Source organism: Moschus berezovskii, chromosome 8 (genome assembly GCF_049115385.1).
Source record: "Moschus berezovskii isolate FMDL1 chromosome 8, NW_MosBer_1.0, whole genome shotgun sequence".
NCBI classification, from domain to species: domain Eukaryota; kingdom Metazoa; phylum Chordata; class Mammalia; order Artiodactyla; family Moschidae; genus Moschus; species Moschus berezovskii.
The window spans coordinates 46,087,093-46,107,288 of NC_142467.1; the positions used below are offsets into that span (position 1 = coordinate 46,087,093).

Consider the following 20,196-nt stretch of genomic DNA (forward strand, 5'->3'; position numbering starts at 1 on the left):
TAGCTCTTTCCCTCACTGAATTCAGTTTTTACTTCTAAGAGGTTCCTTTTTTCACCTCCAATCTAAAATGCTATCTTCAACCATTTTCTCATTCTTTTTCCCCCTCTCTTTCAGTGTCACATAGATCAGTTTAACTTCCTCAAGGTTTGGATTTATATTTTTTTTATTTATTTTATTTTTGGCTGCATTGGGTCTTCATTGCTGCACACAGGTTTTCTCTAGTTGTGGCAAGTGAGGGCTACCCTTCAATGCGGTGTGCAGTCTTCTCATTACAGTGGCTTCTCGTTGCAGATCTCAGGCTCTAGGCGCCTGGGCTTCAGTAGTTGTGGTTTACAGGCTTAGTGACTCTAGGGCATGTGGGATCTTCCCAGACCAGGGATTGAACCTGTGACCCATATGTTAGCAGGTGGATTCTTAACCACTTGACCACCAAGGAAGCCCATTTTGTTTTGTTTTTTATTTTTTTTAATTAAAAAAAAGTTTTATACAGTTTTTAAAGATTACCTTTAAAAAGAATAAAGATTCACAGTTATTGCAGAATATTGGCTTTATTACCCATGTTGTATAGTACATCCCTGAGCCTGTCTCAACACTCAATAGTTTGTGCTTCCCCCTCCCTCCCTCTCCCTGCTGGTAATCACTTGTTCTCCATATATGTCAGTCTGCCTCTTGTTTATTTTATTCATTAGTTTGTTGTATTTTTTTATTCCATATATGTGATATCATGCAGTATTTGTCTTTATCTGACTTACGCCCTCCTAGTCCATCCATGTTGCTGCAAATGGCAGAATTTCATTCTTTTTTATGGCCAAGTAGTATTCCATTGTATATATATACTGCATCTTTATCCATTCATCTGTTGATAGACACTTAGGTTGCTTCCATATCTTGGCAATTATGAATAATACTGTTACAGACATTGGAGTGCATGTATCTTTTTGAGTTAGTGGTTTTTTTTTTGATATATACCCAAGAGTGGAATTGTTGGATCATGTGGTAGTCCTATTTTTAGTTTTTTGAGAAAGCTATACTCTTCCCACACTGGCTGCCCCAATTTACATTCCCACCATCAGTTACAAGGGTGCCCCTTTTTCCACATTGTTGCTAACATTTGTTATTTGTGTTCTTTTTGATGACAGCCATTCTGACAGGTATGAGGTAATATCTCATTGTAGTTTTCTAAAAAAAATTTAAATTCTTGAAAATTTAAAAAGCTTTCATTGGAGTATAGTTGATTTACAATGTTGTACTAGTTTAAGGTGTACAGCAAACTGAATCAGTTGTACATACATCTACTTTTTTTTTTAAGATTCTTTTCCCACATAGGCCATTAGAGTACTGAGTTCCTTGTGCTGTATATAGCAGGTTGTTATTGGTCATGTATTGTATATATAGTAGTGTGTATACATCAGTCCCAATCTTCCAGTTTATCCCTTCCTACCCTAGTAACCATAAGTTTGTTTACTACATCCATGACTCTACTTCTTTTTTGTAAATAAGTTCATTTGTACCCCCTTTTTTAAGATTCCCCATATAAGTGATACCATATTTGTCTTTCTGTATCTGACTTATTTCACTCAGTATAATATTACTGTCTTATTGTGGTTTTGATTTGCCTTTTCCTGATACATTTTTGAATTTTTTATTTTCTTAGCTCATATCACCATTTAGTGCATATTCCGTTCCGTTCAGTCTGTATATATAAATATATCTATATGTTTATGTGTCTGTGTATAAATGTATACATACATAACTATAAACATATACAAATACCCATCTCTTTCTATGTTTATAGTCTCCCTCTTAATCAGCAAGTAAGTTAGTATTCATGAAAAGTGGTACTTTGCTTATTTACTAATATATCCCCAGTGCTTAGAAGTACCTGGCACATAGAAGCCTTTCAATATGTGTTGAATGAATGAAAAAATATTTAACTATTTTTCTAAATGAAAAGTAGGATCTTTCAGGTACTACCTTGTATCCTTAAAATGTATCTTAGTTATTTCCTTTGATTTAATTTGAAAGCGTAGTTTTTTTCCAGAGAATTTTGTAGAAAAATATTTCTCTAAGGACTAAACCTTCTCTTAGCATGGGCCTCCAAATTCTTGCTTTAAAAGCTGCCTTCTTTCACATTTAATATCAGGCATGTTTTTTTTTTTCTTTTTCTGATAGTAGCTTTATTTTTTAAAAAAGAGAGAAAATAATAAAACAGAAAAGAACCCTCCTCTTTTTGCTTCTTTTCTAGGATGACAGTTTTGTTGTGTAAAGAATTGTCCTGTCTGTCTAAAGAGTTCACCACCTGCCTAACAACTGCTGGGGTAAGAATTCATGACTTTTATTGGGCTAATGTCTGTTTTGTTTTGTTTTTAGAATAGCTTTATTAAGATATAGTTTACATATCTTAAAAATTTGCCTATTTAAATGTACATTTTAGTGATTTTTAATATATTTACAGAGCTGTGTAGCCATCACCATAATCTAATTTTAGATCTTTTTCATCACCTCTCAGAAAACTTCACACCATTAGCAGTCACTTACTATTCCCTTCCCCTCTGTATACTTCTAAACTTAAGCAACACTAATATATTTTCTGTCTATAGATTGGCCTATTCTGGACAATACTATAAATGGGATCATTCAGTATTGTGGTATTTTGTGTCTGGTTTCTTTCACTTGTTTGTGGTGGTTTAGTTGCTGAGTTGTATCTGACTCTGCGACCTTATGGACTATAGCCCACCAGTCTCCTCTGTCCATGGAATTTCTCAGGCAAGAATACTGGCGTGGGTTGCCATTTACTTTCCCAGATGATCTTCCTGACCCAGGGACTAAACCTGCGTCTCCTGCCTGACAGGCAGATTCTTTACCACTGAATCACCTGGGAAGCCCTTCTTTGACTTAGCATAATGTTTTTGAGGTTCATCCACATTGTATCAGTATTTCCTTTTTATTACTAAATAATACTCTATTTTATGGATATACCTTATTTATCTGTTCATCAGTTGATAGACCTTCGGATTATCTATGCTTTTTGGTTGTAATGAGTGTTGTTACTATAAACATGCATATATGTTTTTATTTCTCTTGGGTGAATAGTTAGGAGTAGAATTTCTGGGTCATATGGGTAATACAGACCATTAAGGAACTGTCAGACTGTTTTCCAAAGTAGTTGCCCCATTTTACACCCCTGCCAGCAATGTGTGAGGGTTCCAGTTTCTCTACATCCTTGTTGACACTTGCTGTTGTCTGTTTTGTTTTTGAAAATTTTACCTGAGCTAGTAGGTATGAAGTCTTATCTCGTTATAGTTTTTTTTTTTGCATTTCCCTGTTGGTTAATTATGTTGAGCATATTTTCATGTGCTTGTTAGCAATTTGTATGTCTTCATTAAAGAAATGTCATTTCGAGTCCTTTGCCTCTTTTTAAGGTTAACTTTTTATTGTTAGTTTCTAAATTGGGATGTTTATTATTTCTTATTTATTATTCTGATTTTAATTATTTGTCTTTTATAATTTACGATTTATTATTGAGTTACAGGGGGCTTCCCTGTAGCTCAGACAGTAAAGAATCTGCCTGCAATGCAGGAGATCTGGGTTTGATTCCGGGTTGGGAAGATCCCCTGGAGAAAGGAATGGCAGCCCACTCTAGTATTCTTGCATGGTAAATCCCACAGACAGAGGAGCCTGGCGGGCTACAGTTCATGGGGTTGTAAAGAGTCAGACATGACTGAGCAACTGAACAACAACACTGAGTTATAGAAGTTCTTTAGTTTTTCTAGATACAAGTTCCTTACCAAATAGATGATATGCACATGTTTTCTCCCAGTCCATGGGCTATCCTTTCACTTTCTTGATAGTGAATAGTGATAGAATCCAAATTGTCAATATTCTCTTTTATCACTTGTTCTTTTGGTATCGTATCTAAAGAATCATTGCCTCACCCAAGATCATGAGGATTTATTCATGTTTTTTCCCTAAGACTTCTATGTTGCAGCTCTTTTGTTTAGGTCTGTTATCCATTTTTTTTGTGTGTGTAGGATGTGAGGCAGGGTCCCAACTTTATTTTTTTTGCGTATGGATATCCAGTATTCCCAGAACCATTTGTTGAAAAATTTTCCTCTTTTGAATTGTCTTAGCCCCTTTCTGTCTAATATCAACTGACTATAGACATATGGATTTCTTTCTGGACTCTTATTTCTATTGCGTTGATTTATGTATATCTTTATGCCAATGCCATAGATTACTGTAGCTTTGTAGTAGGTTTTGAAATCAAGCAGTGTAAGTTTTCCAACTTTGTTATTCTTTTTCAAGACTTTTTTTGTCTGACTTGGGCCCTGTGCAATTACATCTGAATTTTAGGATCGGTTTATCTACATCTAACTGAATTTTGCAACTCATTTTTGTTCTTTTATATACAATCTTCAGTATATTTTGTGCTGCTCTCCTGAGACCTGTGATGAGAACGCAGACTTTGATAAAATAAGAATTCTGAAGTTTGACTCTTGTCTTAAGGGTAGCGTCTTACTTAGACTTTGGTAACTCTCATATTTTGCAGTTGCCAGCCAGTAGAAGAGTTGTAGTTAAAGCTTAAGTTTTTTTTTTTTGTTTTGTTTTGTTCTGGTTTGAGGAATTGTAAAAATTTACTGAAGGTGTGTTAACTAAGGAAGATGATTCAGACTTCAGTAATCATGAATTGGGATAAAATCAAGGGCGTTTTAAATGGACAAATAAAAATCACTTCATAGTAAACCAAGCTCATCCATACAGAGAACAGATAGGTGGTTGCCAGAGGCAAGTGAAATAATGTACAGCATTGGGGATGTAATGTACAGTGTGATGTCTATAGTTAATAGTACCATATTACATATTTGAAAGTTGCTAAGAGTAGATTTTAAAAGTTCTCATCACAAGAAAAAAATGTGTAGTGATAGATGTTGACTGGTCTTACTGTCCTCATTTTGCCATGTATGCAGATAACGTTAAATCATTATGTTGTACATCTGCAAAAATATCTGCAGTTTATATAGTATTATATGTCAATTATACCTCAATTTAAAAAAAAATCAGCTTGTGGTAACTGTCAGTATGGCAGCAAAGTTATACTGGGCCCTTACATTTATTTTAGTGAAGAACATGGCCCAAATTAATTTTTCTCACTTTGAGTTTAGATTTTTTCCTGTAGGGGACAATTCTATGATATAGCTTATTTTTTCCTCTTAGTATTTTCTTTAAAAGAATTTCTGGATTTCCTAAAGTTAATCTTCTGAGGCTAAATTTTTCCATGTATTTCATAAAGATATCCCAGCAAGTTGGTTCTGAGGTGCTAGCTAATACATGCAAATGTTAAATTTGCATTATTTGTTTTCATGTTTTCCAAATGATGTATCTTAAAAAACCAATTGAGTCTTTTGAGCACATGTTTTATATCTGCATATTTTGTTTTAAAATTTTTTCTAGTTTTCATGGTCAAATAGACCATTTCTATCCCCTTCTGAAATGAAGATACTTTTTAAAGTCAGTAAAAACTACAAAGGAGTACTCTCTCAATTTGGATATCCCAGAAGGATACAAAGAAGGAAATTTAAAGTCCTTCCTGATCTGATTCAGACTTTTTCTATGCTTATATTTATGTATGGGTGTGTTTGGGTGTGTTTCAAAGTGGGGTCATACTTTACCTATTTTTTCTTTTTTAAATATGCTATGCTCCCTTAACACATTATCCTTTGTTCTAGGTTAAGGAAAAGGCTGACGTCCTTAATCCATTAATCACTGCAGTATTTCTAGAGGTCAGTAGTACTGATTATTTATTATTTAAGTCTCTAACTTCTAGGGCATTGTGTATTAATAACTATTCTTAAGGGTTTTTTTGGGGGGGTACTTCCCTTGTGGCTCGACTGGTAAAGAATCCACCTGCAATGTGGGATACCTGAGTTTGATCCCTGGTTTGGGAAGATCCCCTGGAGAAGGGAAAGGGTACCCACTCCAGTGTTCTTGCCTGGAGAATACCATGGACTATACACAGTTCGCAAAGAGTTGGACACGACTGAGCGACTTTCACTTCACTTCTAAGTTTTTATTTTTTGGCTTTTTTAAACTATTTTAGTTGTGCTGATGCAGATATGACCAAAATGATATATATTTAATGCATATTTCTTGTCCTTTAATTACAAAGCATAAAGATGAAGATGCCAGGTAAAGTGCAGAGGAAGAAGCAGTAGGCTGTCATTACTTAGTACTACCCCTTGGTAATTAGTGGACAATTCTCAGTAATGAAACATGTGGAGACCAGCTGGTAAACATGAAGGGCTAAAAATTACAAATAGGCTAGTACTGCTACTTGAAGGGCTAAGGTTTATGCAGAGGAGATTAGTTACAAAACAAAAATAAAACATTTTGTCTTTTTCCTTGCCTAGGGATTTTCTTTATTTTGTCAAAAGGGTACCTGTGTTTACATAACCCTCTTCAGTTCATTAGATTTAAGGAGGTGGGTGGTTTAAATCCATGGATGGGTTATAGTCCCTCCATGTGGGATGCTTTCTGGATTCCATGTTTTAAGAAGTCTTTCTTGTAAATTAATTGTGCAAAAATTTAGATGTTTGATTACCTATTTAAAACATATTATCTAAGTCTAAGGGGAAAAATATATTTGATAATCCGTTAGGTTTTAGATATGAATTAAATATTTTTGCCACCAGACTGTTACTTCTTTAGTTGTAGATTCTTTTAATATTACCAATGAGGGAATGCCTTTCATTCCTTAACTGAATTATTTTCCTTTAACAGTCAAGAAATCATTAAGCAATTAAATACGTTTATGATTTAACAGATGACAGAGTGGTATAGATGAAAGAACCTTGCAAACCAGGAGCCCAGTCCTGTTCTGGATCTCCCCTGATTTGCAGTATGATCATGGACCATGCATTTACCTTCGTGACAATCTTGTTATGTTTATATACAGAATAAGAGATTTAACTAGATGTGCTGTGAGGTCTCTTTTGGTTGGAAAATTTGGCATCAAATGTCACACTGAAGTTTAAATAACCATTTAAACTTATGTTATTGATAAATGAAAAAAAGGTAAACTCACTTGATATGGGTACCCTTCTGCTTTTTTGAGTTGGTTGTTCTTGCTTATAGATTTGAACATTCTTGTCCTTGAAATTATACTTTTTTTTTTTTAATGTAATGAACTGTGTTCTTCTGGAAAGTCAGAACTTGTCAGATATTAATGAAGTCTGGTAAACTCTGGGCGTAATGAATCCTAGCTTTTCCTAAATACATCTTTTGTACTAGACAGAAACGTATTTATACTTTATCATCTTTAACAGTAGTATTCTTTGTTTATACTTGTGAGCACCTGTCTCATGTTAACAACTGTGCTGAGTCCATGGAAGAGGAGCAGTCACAACGGACTGTAAATTCTGTTGATTAAGAATTCATAGCCTTCTGAAATCCTCTTTGAGTAATTGACTAAAATGCTTGTGATAGGAGGGAGCTGGTGGCTCAGTGGTAAAGAATCCACCCGCCAATGCAAGAGATAAAATGCTTGTGACAGGATCTACCCACTCATTCAAGGAGTCAATAAGCTGTGAATGCCGAATTTGAGCAAGATGCCAAAGAATGGCTATTATTTTTGATGTACCAGTTGGACAAAAATAGTGACATTCTTTTTTTGTGCTACCATATCATCTTAAGAGCTGGATCATTCTTTTCCTTTTAACTTCAGTGAAATGATTAAATCTGTATTCTTATTTGCCAGGCTACAGATTCAGTTAGATTATAAAAATTAGTTTGGTTTTTGTTGTCTTATATTTTCTCTTTTAAGAGACTGCAGTATTTTCATTTTCTTATTTTTCATTTCTTATCCCTGTAGGCATCAAACAGTGCTTCCTACATTCAGGATGCCTTTCAGCTACTTTTACCTGTATTGGAGATCTCTTTTATTGAGAACAAAACTGAATTACCAGAGGCATGAACTTCATGTCCAGAGGCCTTCGTCCGAACATTGAGGAGCAGAGAAGATTCTACCTGAGACTTGTGATGGCTGAGAAATGCCACTCACTTCTGGGTAGCCCTGCAGAAGTGAGGGAGAAAGGTTATTTTAGTATATAAAAATGCTGGCAGGAGAGCAGATTTGAAGGAAGTTTGTTGTCTTCACTGCTTGACTGAAGTATTCAGGTCCTCACACTGCTTTTCCCAGTTGTTATAATTAATAAATTATTTGAAAAAAAACTTTTATAGACAGTTCAAAAATAATAGCTCTAGGTGAAAGTTAATGGGATACTCAGGCAAAGATATTGATCTTTCTTTGACAGTATGTAAAACACTAATATTTTTGTCATGGATGTCATTTTATAGTCCACGGATATAATTGGTTGTTAAACAAGAGGAAAAGAAATTTAAAAAAAAAGAGGAAAAGGAATTCAGTATTTTGGAATTCATGTGCTTGATCTGTTAATGCCATTTTCTTTCTCCATTCTATAATAAAATCTATGGCTTTTAAGAAAACTGAGTATGTATAAACTCTGTAGTGATTGCCCTTTTTTACATGGATTTTTGAAATTGGTTAGAAAATTTCCTCTTTAATTCTCAGTAGATATGTGGCGTTGAGGAGAAGCTTATAGAATATACCTACGAGTAGCCACATTAACTGATTATAGCAAAGTGTCCTTTGACTTCAAGTTGCTCTCCTATCCCACAATGGTAAGCTTCAAGTTTTTGACTCCCACTCTACCGGATTCAAGACAAAGAAATGCAATTTGGAGAAACGGTTTCACGTTTGTAGGTATTCTGAGTTTCTTGGATGTTTTTCATGCATACCCTATATGCAGGATAAATTCTGTAATAGCCAGCTCCAAAGGAGGGTTAAAGCTCTTTCAGCGATAGAGATTTTGTTACTTGAATATTGTTGAAGTGGATTGTAGAGTCCCATGAAAACAATGTTCATGTATAATAGGATTAAGACACAGTATATTTTTCTTCATTCTTTTTTGTTTCTTTTAATGTATTCTTTAGCATGTTTATAAATATAACTTTTATCCTTCAGATTCTAAGCCTTCTTTTACTTTCTTCAGCAATTTAAAAGATTTATAAGTCCTAACAGCTATTTTGGTATCCACTCTTTTAAAAAAAAAAACTTCTGCAACTTGGTGGTTTTTAATGATTCAGGTAACTTTTATGAGCTCTGCCCCATATCTTTTAAACTTTTAAATAAAATGTAATAATTCTGTCAGTTTATCCTTTTATTTAGTTTTCCAAATGTAAGCCCCAGGATTTTCCCAGACCAAAGAAATAGCAAAGTGAAGCTATAACATAGGTTGATATCAAGACTATTTCTGTGTGTCACCTTATTTGGGGTAGGGGGCAGTTTGTTAAGCAAGGCAGATTTGGAATCAAAAGGTTCACCGACATCACTAGAATGTTAACTGCTTATACTATGTTCTAACATGATGAGAAAAGTTTTTGAGTATTTTTTTTAATAGACACATTTCACTTTTCTCAAAGTGAGCAGTTGTATAATTTCAGAAAAGCAGTTGTTTTATGGTAAATAAAGTTGGTGTTCCCAGCCCTAATGTGTGCCTCAAGCTCAGTTGCTCTGCTGAACTGAACATGGTATTCTTTTGAGCAAGGTTTGGAAACCGGTCACGCTGACTATAACCTGTTCAGACTCTCATATAAGGGCAATTTTCAGCTTTTACTCTTCTATCTGGAAACGTATCTAAGGTTTTTCTTTAAGAAAGGGGTATAGAATGGGGGATAGAACAGTGACTGTTTATGCATCTGTCCAGATTGCAGCCCCCAGTTTCACCTCTTTGAGATTAGACCTTACATAAGGCCAGTGTGACTTAACTGCTTCTTCTTTTTCTCTCATCCCTCTCATCAGCTTCACTCACCCACCCACATGTGTTTCAGTGGATTATGGAGACCACCAATGAAGTGATGAAAGGGCCAGTTGGTTCTGCATAACAGTTGCCTACCCTTCACCTAGAATATAGTGAAAAAGAATGAAAGTTCCTTGATGTAGTAGAGTTGAGGAAATAAGAACATAAACATTCATTGATAGGTGAAGTAGGTAGGTTGAGGGGGCATATTGGAACCTGTTGGATTATGGTGATGGTTTTGGATGATGCATGCTTCATTATCCCATTTGGAGTGAGTACATGGTATAGTTTCTTGATCCCTATTCTTTTTGGTGCTGCTGCTGCTAAGTTGCTTCAGTCGTGTCCTACTCTGTGTGACCCCATAGATCGCAGCCCATCAGGCTCCCCTGTCTATGGGATTCTCCAGGCAAGAACACTGGAGTGGGTTGCCATGTCCAACACCTGAAAGTGAAAAGTGAAAGTGAAGCGGCTCAGTCCTGTTTGACTCTTAGCGACCCCATGGACTGCAGCCTACCAGGCTTCTCTGTCCATGGGATTTTCCAGGTAAGAGTACTGGAGTGGGGTGCCATTGCTTTCTCCCTTTTGGGTGCTACTTCATTTAAATTTTCTGGTATCAAAGATTTACTGCTGTGTCTTAGTATGTGCCACCCACCTATTCCCAATTCACTTAGCACCTGATAGATTAAATGTTATTACTAGAGTAAATGTTCCCCGTCCTACTATTGGATTTTTTAAAGGCTGTGATTAAAAGAGACTTCATTAATTTGATCTAAAGGAAACAGAAATGTTCATAAACTAATGTCAGTCCCACATTTATCTCCAGTGTACACAATGGCCAGTGCTATGCTCTTAAGCTGGTTCCAAAGGGAAGTCATTTTCCTGAATCTGCTGTACACGTACCAGTATCCTTAATTTTTTAAAGCACATTTTTAAGGTTGGAGTAATCTGTCACAGAGTTTCTACCAGACAATTCAGCCAATTTCAGGCAAACTTGTTTAAGCCTGAGTTGTTTACATCATAATTGTGGCTGTCTATGTCGTAACTGAAGAACTTCTCTTTAGTACAGCCTGCTCTTCCTTTGTTGCTTCCAGTTGCATTACTGAACATAATGAAAACTACATGGTTAGCATGTATGTTGAAGCAAAAGTTTCAAAGTAAGAATTGAGTATTCTTAGGCATTTAGAGGGGCTTCCCAGGTGGTAAGAATCAGTGGTAAAGAATTGCCTGCCAGTGCAGGAAATACGGGTTTGATCCCTGGGTTGGGAATATCCCCTGGTGAAGGAAATAGCAGCCCACTCTAGTATTCTTGCCTGGGAAATCCCATGGATGGAGGAGCATGGTGAGCGACAGTCCATGGAGCTGCAAAAGAGTTGGCCATGACTGAGTGACTAAACAACAATAAAAGCATTTAGAGCATTCAGTAAATCAACAAACGCTTAAGTACGTGTTTTTCTGTGTTTGTTTTGCTCACCATTGTGTTCCCGGTTCTTGGTATTGGGTCTGGCACATGGTAGGAAATATTGTCTGACTGTAAGAAAGAATGAAGAAAAAGGAGCAAGGGAAGGAAAAAGAAAAGGATGCTTAGTGCTTTCCTGCTGCTAGAGAATATGGAGCTAGAATATCAAACATATAAGGTGGAAACTTCTGCTTCTGTTAGGTCCATACCATTTCTGTCCTTCAGTCCAGTTCAGTTCAGTTCAGTCACTCAGTCATATCCAACTCTTTGCGACCCCATGAATCACAGCACGCCAGGCCTCCCGGTCCATCACCAACTCCCAGAGTTCACTCAAACTCATGTCCATCGAGTCGGTGATGCCATCCAGCCATCTCATTCTCTGTTGTCCCCTTCTCCTCCTGCCCGCAATCCCTCCCAGCATCAGAGTCTTTTTCCAGTGAGTCAACTCATCATGTGAGGTGGCCAAAGTATTGGAGTTTCAGCTTTAGCATCAGTCCTTCCAATGAACACCCAGGATTGATCTCCTTTAGAATGGACTGGTTGGATCTCCTTGCAGTCTAAGGGACTCTAAAGAATCTTCTTCAGCACCACAGTTCAAAAGCATCATTGTCCATCTTTGCATTAAATGTTCCCTTGGTATCTGATTTTCTTGGAGAGATCTCTAGTCTTTCCCATTCTGTTGTTTTCCTCTATTTCTTTGCATTGTTCACTTAAGAAGACTTTCTCATCTCTCCTTGCTATTCTTTGGAACTCAAGAAGAAAGGCTTCCCTGACCAGGAATTGAACCTGGGTCACAGCGGTAAGAGCACCAAATCCTAACCAGTAGAAATGGTAGGGACTTAACAGAAGCAGAAGATATTAAGAAGAGGTGGCAAGAATACACAGAAGAACTGTACAAAAAAGGTCTTAATAATCCAGATAAGCACGATGGTGTGATCACTTACCTAGAGCCAGACATCCTGGAGTGTGAAGTCAAGTGGGCCTTAGGAAGCATCACTACAGACAAAGCTAGTGGAGGTGGTGGTATTCCAGGTGAGCTATTTCAAATCCTAAAAGATGATGCTGTGAAAGTGCTGCACTCAATATGCCAGCAAATTTGGAAAACTCAGCAGTGGCCACAGGACTGGAAAAGATCAGTTTTCATTCCAATCCCAAAGAATGTTCAAACCACTGAACAGTTGCACTCATTTCACATGGTAGCAAGGTTATGCTCAAAATCCCTCAAGCTAGGCTTCAGTAGTATGTGAACTGAGAACTTCCAGATGTACAAGCTGGATTTAGAAAAGGCAGAGGAATGAGAGATCAAATTGCCAATGTTCATTGGATCATAGAAAAAGCAAGGGAATTCCAGAAAAACATCTGCTTCATTGATTATGCTAAAACCTTTCACTGTGGATCACAACAAACTGGAAAATTCTTAAAGATGGGAATACAATACCACCTTACCTGCCTCCTGAGAAATCTGTATGCAGGTCAAGAAGCAACAGTTAAAAGCAAACATGGAACAATAGACTGGTTCAAAACTGGGGAAGGAGTACATCAAGGCTGTATATTGTCTCTGTTTATTTAATTTATATGCAGAGTACATCATGCGAAATGATGCGCTGGATGAAGCACAGCTGGACTCAAGATTGCTGGGAGAAATACCAATAACCTCAGATATGCAGGTGATACCACCCTAATGGCAGAAAGCAGAGAGACTAAAGAGCCTCTTGATGAAGGTGAGAGAAGAGTGTGGCTGGCTTAAAACTCAACATTCAGGAAATTAAGATCATGTCATCTGGTCACATCACTTCATGGCAAATAGATGGGGAGACAATGAAAACAGTGACAGACTTTATTTTTTGGGGCTCCAAAATCACTGTGGATGGTGACTGCAGCCATGAAATTAAAAGATGCTTGCTCCTTGGAAGAAAAGCAATGGAAACCTAGACTGCATATTAACAAGCAGAGACATTACTTTGCTGACAAAGGTCCCCACGGTCAAAGCGATGGTTTTTTCAGTAGTCACGAATGGATGTGAGAGTTGGACCACAAAGAAGACTGAGTGCCAAAGAACAGATGCTTTTGAACTGTGGTGCTGGAGAAGACGAGAGTCCCTTGAACAACAAGGAGATGAAACCAGTCAATCCTAAAGGAAATCAGTCATGAATATTCATTGGAAGTACTGATGCTGAAGCTGAATCTCCAATACTTTGGCCACCTGATGCGAACAGCTGGCTCACTGGAAAAGACCTTGATATTGGGAAAGACTGAGGACTGGAGGAGAAGGGGGTGAGAGAGGAAGTGATGGTTGGATGGCATCACTGACTCAATGGACATGAGTTCGAGCAAAGTCCAGGCATGGTGAAGGACAGGAAGCCTGGCGTGCTGCATTCCATGGTGTTACAAAGAGTCGGACGTGACTGAGCTACTGAACAACAATAAGGTGGAAAATGCTCATTTCACAGCTGGGGACATTGAGGCCTCATAGAAGGAAGTGACCCGCAAAGTCACATGGCTTGATAGAAGGCTCAGTGGAGACTTGAACCTGGGTCTTTGGATGCTGGCCTTGTCGCTCCATTACACCAGAGCCTCCCTGGGGTTCTGTACATGTTTACTGGGATAAGGGCTGCAGGGAGCAGACTGCAGAATGTGTAGCTTCTGTCCTGTAGGAACCCTGTGGGTGCCACTGTCTGAGTGATCTCTGCATGGTAGCTGTAAAACCTGAGAAAGAAGTGAGGCAGCTGCTCTGTTGTAATGGATTGAGGCTGAATTGGATGGACTCATCCCAAATCTGGTTGTGATTGTTGGGCAGGTCACATTGTAAATGTTTGAAGATGCATCCTCAAAACCCTCAAATTTCTGTTTTGGTGGTTTGTGTCTTAAGAGGCCTATTTCTACCATATATACAACTATAGAATGATGTATTATTCATCAGCCACCAGTAATTACAAGGGGACACTAACACGTATGGAGCAGGTTGACTCCCAGGCACCATGAAAGATACTTCTTTGTAAATCCTCATAACTGCTGGAGGCAGGGCAGTGCCGTTCCCAGTTCATGGGCCTTCAGGGTGGCATAGACGTGAGAAGCAAAGACAGGCTCAAAATGGATTCTCAGTTCCCTCATTTCCCAACCGTGGGATAGTGAGCAACTGACTTAATCCCTTAAAATTGCAGCTTTGTCATCTGTAAAATTGATCTCATAATAGCACTAATAAATAAAGTCATTGATAGGATTAAATAATCTGCATAAAGTGCTTAGAATAGTGACTGCCACATAGTAGTGGGAACTAATGCTTAGTAAATGCCATGTGCCAGGCACTGTTGCAAACATTTGTTTTGTGTGTATTAATTTACTTCTCATGAGATAGGAACTGTTTACAGATGGGAGGCACAAAGAGGTTAAATAACGTGCCTGAGATCTCATACCCAACAGGTGATGGAGTCAGGATTCAAACCCAGGCAGCTTGGTACCAGAGTTCCTGTTTTTAGCCATTACATTGCACTGCCACCAAAAACTGTCAATAAAGAAACCTTTCCAGCTATCAGCTACTTTATTATGATTATGAAACAGATTGAGCATTAAGTGACTCTCATAAGACTTCACCATGGTAAATGGCAGAGCCCCTGCCATGTGAGTCCACGTTGTCTGGCTCCCAAACTCATGTTTGTTCTATTTTCTTTCTTTTAGGAGAAAGGCTTGAAGGTGCCTATCTAGTGATAAGTGTCTGTAGGGGAGCATCTGGGCAGATTATCCAAAGCCACTAGGAGCTGGCACAGAAAAGATGGTGTGGTGACAAGTCATGTTTGCAGCCGCAGGAACAAAGATCTCAGTGAAGTAAGAGCATCTGTATCAATTAGTGATCAAAGTGGATAGAGGAGTACATGAATGTTCATAACAGCTTTATTTGTAATAGCTCCAAACTGGAAGCTCAGTTTGGAGATGTCCTTTAGTGAGTGAATAATTAAACAAACGGTGGTGTGTCCCCACCATGGGTTGCTACTCAACAGTCAAAAGCAACAAGCAAACTACATGTAAGATCTTGGATGAATCTCAAGGGAATTATACTGAGTGAAAAAAATCCAATCCCCCTCAAAACTGCTTAAGGTATATAATTCCATTTCTGTAACAGGAATGACAAAGTTACAGAAATGAAGAACATATGAATAGCTGTAGTGGGTTAGGAATGGGGGTGGGGGAAGAGGTAGGTAGGTATGTTTTTAAAAGAACAGCATCATCCTTGTGGTGATGGACTAACTTGGCTGTAATGGTGGCCACATGGATCTAGTCATGGAGTAAAGTGTATAGACTAAATGCACACATACATACACACACACACATACTGAGTACAGGAAACATGAGGAATCTGGATGAGACAGATTGTATCAATGTGTATCCTGGTTGTGAAATTTTAGTGTTGTAAGATGTTACCACTGGGAGGATAAAACATATACAGAATCTGTTCCTTATAATCAAATGTGAATCTACAGTTATCTCAATACCTCTTTCAATTTTTTTAAAAAAGGAGGGCTTTGGGCCAACAGAGCCAAAGAGTCAAGAAACATTGCCCACTTCCTGGGTTTAACAAAGGCCTAGGAGAAGGCAACGGCACCCCACTCCAGTACTCTTGCCTGGAATATCCCATGGGCAGAGGAGCCTGGTGGGCTGCAGTCCATGGGGTCGCTGAGAGTGGGACACGACTGAATGACTTCACTTTCACTTTTCACTTTCATGCATTGGAGAGGGAAATGGCAACCCACTCCAGTGTTCTTGCCTGGAGAATCCCAGGGATGGGGGAGCCTGGTGGGCTGCCGTCTATGGGGTCGCACAGAGTTGGACACGACTGAGGTGACTTAGCAGCAGTAGGGGCCTCTCAGGTGAGTGTCCCTGTCAGGGGCTCAGAAGCAGGAACGGTGGTAAGTGTAGCACCATCTGGCTCCTCTTCATAAGCAGGTCCTTGGGGAGCAGTTTCCAAAGTGGAAAGTGTTTGAGAAGTTTTCTGGATGATTTTAATCCATTGTTGTCACTGCAGATGGTGACTGCAGCCATGAAATTAAAAGACGCGTGCTCCTTGGAAGAAAAGCTATGACAAACCTAGATAGCATATTAAAAAGCAGAGACATTACTTTACCAACAAAGGTCTGTCTAGTCAATGCTATGGTTTTTCCAGTGGTCATGTATAGATGTGAGGGTTGGACCATGAAGAAAGCTGAGCACCAAAGAATTGATGCTTTCGAACTATGATCCTGGAGAAGACTCTTGCAAGTCCCTTAGACTGCAAGGAGATCAAACCTGTCAGTCCTAAGGGAAATCAGTGCTGAATATTCATTGGAAGGACTGATGCTGAAGTTCTAATACTTTGGTCACCTGATGCAAAGAACTGACTTATTGGAAAAGACCCTGACGCAGGGAAAGATTGAAGGCAGGAGGAGAAGAGGATGACAGAGGATGAGATGGTTGAATGGCATCACCAACTTGATGAATGTGAGTTTGAGCAAGCTCTGGGAGTTGGTGATGGACAGGGAAACCTGGCATGCTGCAGTCCATGGGGTAGCAGAGTCAGACACAACTCAGTGACTGAACTGTCCATTGAAATCCGCCCATTTAGTCGAAAAGATATTTGTGGATTTCTGTTTCCAGCATTATCAAAGCCAGATTCTGCATCAAACGGGTGAAAGAAGCATTATGAATTAAATAAAAGTCATTTATAAACAAAGGTTTGAACAGAAGCTACCCAGGACAGTGGGATTGTAGTGCTGGTTTAGTCTCTAACTCTCAAGATTTATACGGAGACACTTTCAGTGTATTAATCTTGATAATGATAATAGATAATGTTAACTGAGTGATTACTATGTGTCAGGCTAGTGTGCTGAAGGTTTTAAGTACATTATGCTATTGATTTTCACAACAGCCCAACAAAGCCAGAACTGTTATGATGGCCTGCGGAGGTGAAGACATTAGCCTGACGTTATATGGTGTGTGGTGGGGGTTGAGGGGGTGCGTGGCAAGCAGACTTACCACCAGCTCTGCCTGCCTTTATAGCCACTGCACCGATGGCAGCTTTGTTCTCAGCCGTGAAAAGGGGAGATTAGGCTGTTGGGTCTGGATTCTCCATGGCTCTAATGGATGCTGAGCCAATTAGCTAGTTCTCACCTGAACCTATCGGGGGCAGGAAGGAAATAATGTAAGAATTGCCAATCTTGCCCTACAGGGAAGAAGATAAGTCTGGGCAGGCAGAGGGACAGAGAGGGTAACGAAATGATTTTTCACCCTTCAAAGGGATGTGACTGACTTAGGACTTCCTGTTATACCCTAATTAAATGTGAATAATAAGCCCTCTCTCTCCAGTAGACTTAGGATCTCTAAAGAGTCCTGATGGTTGAATGTATATCATAGCCTGTCTTTTTTGATTACTTGAAAGACAAGCAATAGGATAATAAAATATTGGTATTCTGGTTCATTCAATTTCACATTAAACCCTCCTGCAAAAGCAGCTGGTGCTGTTAATATACCATAGGAAGGAAACCAGGATAGGATCCCTATTGGCCAAGATAAATACCAGGATCCAGCAGGAGAGGACAGGTAACACACAACACCACAAACAAACAAAATTACTGCTGAGGGGTTTTATTCTGCATCTCCAAGTTCCTCCGGGCTTAAGGGGACTACCTTTGGGTGGTTTTTGGTTCTATACTTCAGGGTTAGCATGTCTTTAAAAGGGGGTCACTCAAATGAAATTAGGGTGAGAGAACGCTTCTCCCTAGAGTGGGCGGGCCCATCGGCTGTCAGCGGCTGCTTAAAATCCACTTCTGCTTGCAGTCCTTACCCGGATCACTTTCCCTGAGGAGGCAAAATGGCAAGATGTTTAAGAGCAAGGGTGAGCCCTAGAGCCACAGAGCCTCAGTTCACTTCCCAGCCCCAGGCTGTGTGACTTGGCAAGTTGTTGAACCTCTCTGCTGTTTCATGCCCTGTTACGTTGGGTTGGCATCCACCCCACAGAGCTGGGTGAGGTGTTACACAGATGCTTGGCACAGTGCCTGGCCACAGTAATCCCTCTATAAATGTTAGCTCCAATGATTATGACTCTAAGATATCTGAGGATATTATAAGGTCCCCAAAGCTTCCTGATATTCTGCAAGCCAGAGTAGTTTCTGTCTTCATTAGGCTCTAGGACCTCCTGGGGGCAGAAAATGGAGAAACGGGACTTCTTGCCTTAGTCCTTTAGTTTTTGAGTCTCAGCTTCCTCACCTATAATATGGGAACACTAGGATCTGCCCCTGTTCACCTCATAACACCTTTGTGCATTTCTTAAGATACTGTGTATGAGAGCACTTGAAGAATTGGCACCATGAGGCCTAGAATGTTAAAAGATCATCATGAATAAATGATTCCCATTCTGAGACTGTCTTTTCCACTGTAGGAATACAGGTAGTAATCCCTAACTTCCAGAGTGAGGCCTCAGGCGACAAAGCCCTTGGGACACAGTTCCAGTGCAGAATCTGCTTCCTACACTGTCCCCATCTGTGGCCCTGTTTCCTGATTAAGGGATCCAACATTTCTGGTTTGCACGCTTGAGAGATGCAGCAGGGGAAGTAAACCCCGGACCAAGCTTCATTCTGGCCACCCCAACCAGTCTGAATCAGCCAGATCTGCTTACTTCCCTCATCCTGAATTCAGGCTGCTGGGTGGACGTCAGATCCCCACCCCACTCCTAGAATAGTGAGATTTAACATAGAGACCTGCAGGAAGAGGTCTGGGATCTCGAACAAAGCATTTGCAAGCCAAGTTATATTCCTCTGAATTCTGGGCTTCTGCGAAGTCTCCTTCTTGCCTTCTGTTCCCCTCCCTACCCCAAAAGATGCTCTGGCTCGCATTTTCAGTCCCAGTGCCCGTAACACTGCACACCTAGACAAATCATCAGGTCAGTAAAAGCAGTCAGCTTCCGGCAAGTCCTTGCTGATGTGGATAAGTCATACGGCAATGACTGTATTACCTTCCCTGTGTATGAAACTTGCACAAAAGTATTTCCACACCCATTAAAAAAATAATTTTACTTATTTTTGGCTGTGCTGGGTCTTTGTTGATCCTTAGGCTTTACTCTAGTGGTGAGTGGGGGTTACTCTGTAGTTGCCATGGGTGGACTTCTCATTGCTGTGGCTTCCCTTGTTGCAGAGCACGGGCTGTAAGGTGCAGGCTTCAGTAGTTGCAGCACGTGTGGGCTCAGCCGCTGCGGCCCCTGGGCTCCAGAGCACTGGCTCAGTAGTTGTGGTGCATTGGCCCAGTTGCTCTATGGCATGTGGGATCTTCCCTGACCAGGCACTGGACCCATGTCTCCTGCATTGGCAGGCAGATTCTTACCACTGTGCCACCAGGAAGCCCTACACCCATTTTAAGGTGGGGTATCACCTCATGCGACGAGTTGACTCACCGGAAAAGACTCTGATGCTGGGAAAGGTTGGGGGCGGGAGGAGAAGGGGACGACAGAGAATGAGATGGCTGGATGGCATCACTGACTCTGTGGACATGAGTTTGAGTGAGCTCCGGGAGTTGGTGATGGACAGGGAGACCTGGCGTGCTATGATTCATGGGGTCGTGGAGAGTCGGACACGACTGAGCGACTGAACTGAATTGAGCTGAATCTGAGGTCTGGAGAGGTCGAGAGGAGTGTCTGTTCACTCGGTTGTAGGTGGCTCTGCTGAAATGTACACCCTGTGGGTTTTTCTGGGTTCTGCTCAGCTTCCCCAGGAGGCAGAATAATCTCATATAGCCAGAGATCAGGTCAGACTATCTCAGCTGATGAAGAGTATTTCAAAGTGTGAGGGCTTTCCTAAGCTTCTCACTGCCTTCAGGGGGTCTCTGCCTTCTCTATCTAGGTGAGAC

General features: G+C 39.8%; 1 protein-coding gene across 1 annotated transcript in view; it reads left to right on the forward strand.

Moving 5' to 3' along the window:
• The window catches only part of FAM114A2 (family with sequence similarity 114 member A2), a 35,999-nt gene extending 27,497 nt beyond the window's left edge, over window positions 1-8,502 (forward strand). The window contains 4 exon segments of the mRNA XM_055428847.2: window positions 2,246-2,318; window positions 5,727-5,780; window positions 7,868-7,954; window positions 7,956-8,502. Of these exon segments, the coding sequence (XP_055284822.2) occupies window positions 2,246-2,318; window positions 5,727-5,780; window positions 7,868-7,954; window positions 7,956-8,003 (262 nt within the window). The 3' untranslated portion in view covers window positions 8,004-8,502.
• The last annotated feature ends 11,694 nt before the right edge of the window (window positions 8,503-20,196 follow it).